General features: G+C 37.2%; 1 protein-coding gene across 1 annotated transcript; it reads right to left on the reverse strand.

Annotated features, from left to right (window-relative positions):
* Positions 1-394: 394 nt before the first annotated feature.
* On the reverse strand, positions 395-1,826 carry LOC120125740. Its single transcript, XM_039144098.1, has 4 exons — positions 1,697-1,826; positions 1,219-1,463; positions 867-1,158; positions 395-750 (listed from the first exon to the last, which is right to left on the reverse strand). Exons 1-4 carry the CDS (start codon positions 1,824-1,826, stop codon positions 395-397), a joined length of 1,023 nt encoding a protein of 340 aa, XP_039000029.1.
* Positions 1,827-5,506: the final 3,680 nt, after the last annotated feature.

The following is a 5,506-nucleotide window of genomic DNA, read 5'->3' on the forward strand; positions in this document are numbered from 1 at the left end:
GAGAGTGGATCTCCTTGACGAATGTCTCGGTTTGGATGGAAGGATTCTGAAAGATCACCATTCCATTGAAACTTGAAAAGATGAAGAGGTGACACAATGCATTATTATACGAATCAAGCTGAGTGGAAAACCAGCATCATGCAAGGAATCGTTTATGAAATCCCAACATAATTGATCGAAGGCTTTCTCAAGGTCAACCTTGATCATCATCCAGCCTTTACGACCCTTTAAGTGTCACATGGAATGGATAATCTCTTCATTCAGAATAATATTTTCAGTGATGGAGTGTCCCGAAATAAAGCTGGTGTGGTTTGGAGAGATGAGGCTCGGCATAATTGGCTTTAGACTACAAACAATAAGCTTGGAGAGTATTTTATAAATGACAGTGCATAGGCTAATGGGGCGAAAATCCATGAAGGTCCGTATTTTTCATCTTGGGGATAAGCACAATAACATTTTTGTTTAGATCATATTCCAGAGAACCGCCACTAAAGATAGATTGAATACATGCGCATATAGAGTTTCCAACTGTCGACCAATGCTTTTGGAAAAATTCGGCATGTAACCCATCATAACCAGGAGCCTTAAGAGGTGCCATGTCATTTATAGCAGAACGAATCTCATCCGGAGATGGAATTGTTTCCAAGGCAGCCCACGTGGCCGAAGGATTTAAAGGGAATCTGCCCCGACAAGGAAAAACATCACGGTGGGAGTCTTGAACCGAGAATAAAGACTTGAAGTGACGAACAACTTCAGTTTTTAGCATGGAATGGTCATGGCACCAAACACCTTCAATTTTGAGAGCTAAAATTCTGTTTTTTTTTTCTTCGGAACCTTCGTTTTACTTTTGAAATAGCTCGTGTTACATTCTCCAAGGGAAATCCAATCTTCACGAGATCTTTGACGCCATAAAAGTTCCTCTTGATCAAGGAGAGATTCAAGTTCAGTTAAGAGAGAGGCTTCCAAATTATGGAGAAAAAGTGAGTTGCTGGTTTGAAGTGCCTTTTGAACACCCTGAAGGCAAGCCATAACCATCCTTTTCTTTGATCTGATGTACCCAAAAACAGATTTGTTCCAGGAATCAGCCGCTATAGTGAAATTGGCAATTTCCCTTATCCATCCAATTATCTTGAACCTGCGTTGAAAATCTTCATGTAACTACCAACTAGACAAATATCTGAATTGGTTAGAGGTGGAATTCTTTGGAAGATTACCAACCTGAAGCAATATGGGATGATGATTTGATCGAAAACGGAGAAGGTGATGGATAATAGATTCAGGACAAAGCTCATCCCAATAGCTATTACAAAGAGCTCTATCGAGACGAGCATGTGTGAAACCCCGAGTCCAGGTATAAGGAGGACCATGGAAAGCCATATCTTGGATGCCATAATCCATGGGGAAATCCTGAAAATTTTTACAAGGTAAAGAAGAACCAGTCCCTCCTTTTCGATCAGCAATATCTAAGGTGGCATTAAAATCACCAAGAAGGATGCAGGGCAGGGGCCCCGAATTTGAGAAGGATGATGCAGATGCGTCCAAAGAGTCCGTCTTCTTGTGGCGTTTGGACTAGAATAAACCACTGTGGCAAGAAGAACTAGATTGTCTCTTTTCTAAGTAATTCGTCAATGAATAAACTGAAAGTGGTTATGAAGGATATCAATGGACACAGAATCATACGAACAAAACCATATACCTCCCGAAAAACCAGTTGCTTCAACACGATGAGAATTGGGAAACCCCAAAGTTGCAATAACGGCATCAGCTTGAGGGCCACTGATACGAGGTTCCACGAAATCATTAACATCAGGCTTGTGATCAAGCATTCACTATCTAACAACTGTCAAAAGCAAGAATGCCCACAACCTTGTACATTCCAACAAAAATCCTTAAAATTCATTATAAAAATGAAAAAAAGGGTAGAAGAGTAATACAACTCAGTCAGACATAGGAACTGGATGTCCCTCAGAAAAGCTATCATCATTAGCAATCTCCATGGGTTCCAATCGAATATTAAGAAGGGAAGTGTGGTCAACCAAAGGAGCATGACAGCTAAGCTTCCCAGGGTTAGGTGGCTTTCCTAAGTTTCGGTCATTTGACTAATCATCAATAACCATATCACCATTATTTGCAAATGGAATGTTGGGATCCATGTTTTCTGTGACAGTGACTGAGGAGTGTTTTGCTTTGTCAAGGGTTGCTTGCTTGTGAGTAAGGGAAGAACTCACATTATGTCTTGGGAGTGAGGGGGATCGACGATTGTTTCGAAGATAGAGCAGGCGAGACAGAACTAGTAAGAGGAGTAGCTATTGGTTTCTTCAAATTGAGGGGTCCTTTGGTTTTACCAACTTTAGAGGTCTCAATAATCTTCTCTTTTCCTTTACTTCTCACATTTGGAATCAATTTTGATGACCGAACATGTTTCTCACCTTCTCAATCCCATCTTCCATATCATTTTCGGAATCACGGTAAGATGTGAAGGTCGTCGGCAAAGCATCAACTTTCATTGCCAAATCCTCATGTTCCTTAAGATTGCCCGGTGGTTTGTCAAGGTGGTGTCTAGGTTTCTTGATAGCTCTGTCGTCGGCGTTTAGGGTTTCCATCAATTCCATATTAAGGATTAAATTTTAATAAATTAAAATATAATGACTAATATTTCAATTTATAACATATAACGATAATGTTAGTAATTAGACATTATTTACGTTGTATTTTGTGAATTTGTTTACCTTTTTAACTGCATCTCCCCCCTCTCTTTCGCCTATGTTTCTTGTGCTATTGTTCTTGCTATTACCCTTTTTTGCTTTTTCTCTCCTGAAAGTTGAGTTCCATGTTGTCCCAATATATATGATCTTTCCTCTTTTCCATGGTGGAAGAGCATGGAGACTCAACTTTCATGAGAGAGAAAGCAAAGAAAAGCAATAGCAAAAGTAATCTTGAAAAACCCAAGAATCCTCCTGCTCAAAAAGGCTATGACTATGAGTGCCTTGGATGCTGAATCATAATGAATCGTTCAAGAATCAATGGTCAAAGGGACGGTCAATAGAACAAACAACTGTGGTGGTGGCGGCATCGGTTAACCAATATCACAAATGCGGGCATGATAGTAGTGGTACACTTGGGGAAACTTGTGGAGCAAGGTACCGACTTAAAAACCAACTTTGTTCATCTGAAATTACTGAAATCTCAAAAAATAAAATGTGAAAGCAATGGTATCATTGAAATGTCAACTGAAAATCGCTAAACATGATTTTGAAACTGAAATCCTAAAAAATAAAATGTCTTGAAATCTTTACTATTTAATCGAAATGTTCTTCATCTGAAATTATTTGATTCATTGTTTTGTTTGTTTTAAACATTCATCCATGGTTAATGCATTAAAAGTCTTTTCAATATATTGTATTTAAATTTTCATGTAATTATGGCTGACAAAGGGTGGACCTAAGTTAAAATTATGGTAGGAAATATTGCTTCAAGTTTATATACATATACCCTACTGTGTAGTCATATTTGATTAATAATACTAATAGGTTTTATATTTTTAATTGAACTACGTACATACTTGTTGGTACTTTATAGAGGTAACATGCATGTCGGAAGGTGATCGGAGAAAGACAGGCACCCAAATCTGTGGCTCTTGCTATTGCTGTTCTTTTTCTTTGCCCTCATGAAAGTTGGGTTCCATGCTCTCACAACATGTCTGATTTTTTCCCTTATCCATGATGGGAGAGCATGTAACTTACATTTCAAGAGGGAAAAGTGAGGAAAAGTAATAGTAAGAGCCATTTTGAAGAACCTAAGAATTCTCCTCGATGAGGCTATAAGTGCCTTGAATGCCGAATTAAAAAGAATCCTTTAAGATGCACTGGTAAAAATGATGGCCAATAGTACAACCATGGTGGTGGCACATTGGTTGACAACTATCAACAGACGTTATAGTAATGGTGCACTTGGGAAAACTTGTGGAGCAAGGTATCATCACAAAACTTCTTCGTTTACCTATGTTTTTCTATCATGAATATGGTCTACGTTATCGCTTTCTCCAACACGAATATCGTCTACGTTATCACTTTTCTGTCTCCCGAAACTATCTATTATTATTATTATTATTATTATTATTATTATTATTATTATTATTATTATTATTATTATTATTATTAAATGTAAAGGGGCTTCTTTAAACTCCCTTCATATCCTATAGGAGCCAGAGCAACCCACCAGATAGCGGGAGGAGGAAAAGAATGCCCAAATTATTTATTAAAATATCAAGAAAATTATTCGATACAATGACATCAAACATACAAAACCCCAAATATAAACAAGAACACTAGGCAACCACATCACACGAAGAAATGCCACACCAACCGGCACTAATGAGAAACCTGACCAAAGCATGAAAGCTGAGGCCCCAAGGAAGAAGGCGCATCATCTCTAGGCCATCACCACCCGCGTGGATGCTACACCTATCATACAAAAGAAGGCCACAACACGTCTAAGGACATATCCAATGGTTTATTTAATATTACAAATAAGGACAACATAGCCTCTAATGATCCGTTCCAGCAAAGCCTTTAACTCGATCTTCATTCGCTCCCTTTTTTGGCAAGCAAATCTGCCTCAATATTAGTTCCCCTTGAGATATGCATTATCGAAAGCCAACCCGCAGATATTAGATCCTTGATGAATTTAACCTCCTTACAGAAAAGAGTGGGGGGCTTAGCATGGAATGATAGCCACTCCACCGATCGCTTCGAATCAATTTCAATGATCAGTTTATATTTATTGAACCAGATTGACTCCATGAAGATACTAATATTGGTTTTGATCGCAAGGATTTCCATCGAAAAAGCAGAACATGTGCCAGCGCTACGAGAAAAGGTGAGTACAGTTTAACCTTCTTCATCACGAAGAAGGCCCTCTACTCCACCAAATTTCGCATTGTCTTCATCGACTCAGCTTGGATCGTATACGTTATAAGTAAGAAGTCAAGGCATAACTCAAAAGTCAACTTCAAAATTATTTATTTTTTGATCGCCGATACTCCATCTCCATAAATTTTGATGGAATAGATAGTGAAAAAATTAAATTAGTTGTTAAGATTCATGTACTCATTCTTATGATTTCTTGTGCATGTCTTTAGATCTACACCAAAAATTATCATTTTTGGATTTTAAAAAAAAAAGTCTCTCTCATGGTAATTCAGTGTTTAAAGAGCAACCAATGATTCATGAGGTATTTTTTTTTATTGAAGATTGTGTCTTATTGATGTTTTCATTTTTATGAGACATTATACTTTAAGTTCTATTTTTTTTCTGTTTTGTTGAGTTTTCGGTAAGATTACATCACATTAAATAACTTAAATAATTTAATTTGGAAACTGAATTATTCAATTTTATTAACTGAAAATGCTATCTTTTTAAATCAAATCCAATACTAATAATTGTTTTTTTGTCATAATTGAATTTTACAAAGGATTAGTGTCCCTTTATGTCATTAAACTATGACT

This window comes from Hibiscus syriacus, unplaced genomic scaffold, assembly GCF_006381635.1.
Source record: "Hibiscus syriacus cultivar Baekdansim isolate YM2019G1 unplaced genomic scaffold, ASM638163v2 tig00110442_pilon, whole genome shotgun sequence".
Taxonomy (NCBI): Eukaryota; Viridiplantae; Streptophyta; class Magnoliopsida; order Malvales; family Malvaceae; genus Hibiscus; species Hibiscus syriacus.

What these genes read in the sequence shown, in the direction of transcription:
- LOC120125740 (XM_039144098.1), bottom strand. Translation starts at nt 1,826, where the DNA reads ATGCTTGATCACAAGCCTGATGTTAATGATTTCGTGGAACCTCGTATC. An exon ending in AGCAACTGGTTTTTCGGGAG is followed by an intron (nt 1,464 to 1,696) that starts GTATATGGTTTT and finishes ATGCCACCTTAG; the next exon opens with ATATTGCTGATCGAAAAGGA. An exon ending in ATCATCCCATATTGCTTCAG is followed by an intron (nt 1,159 to 1,218) that starts GTTGGTAATCTT and finishes TCTAGTTGGTAG; the next exon opens with TTACATGAAGATTTTCAACG.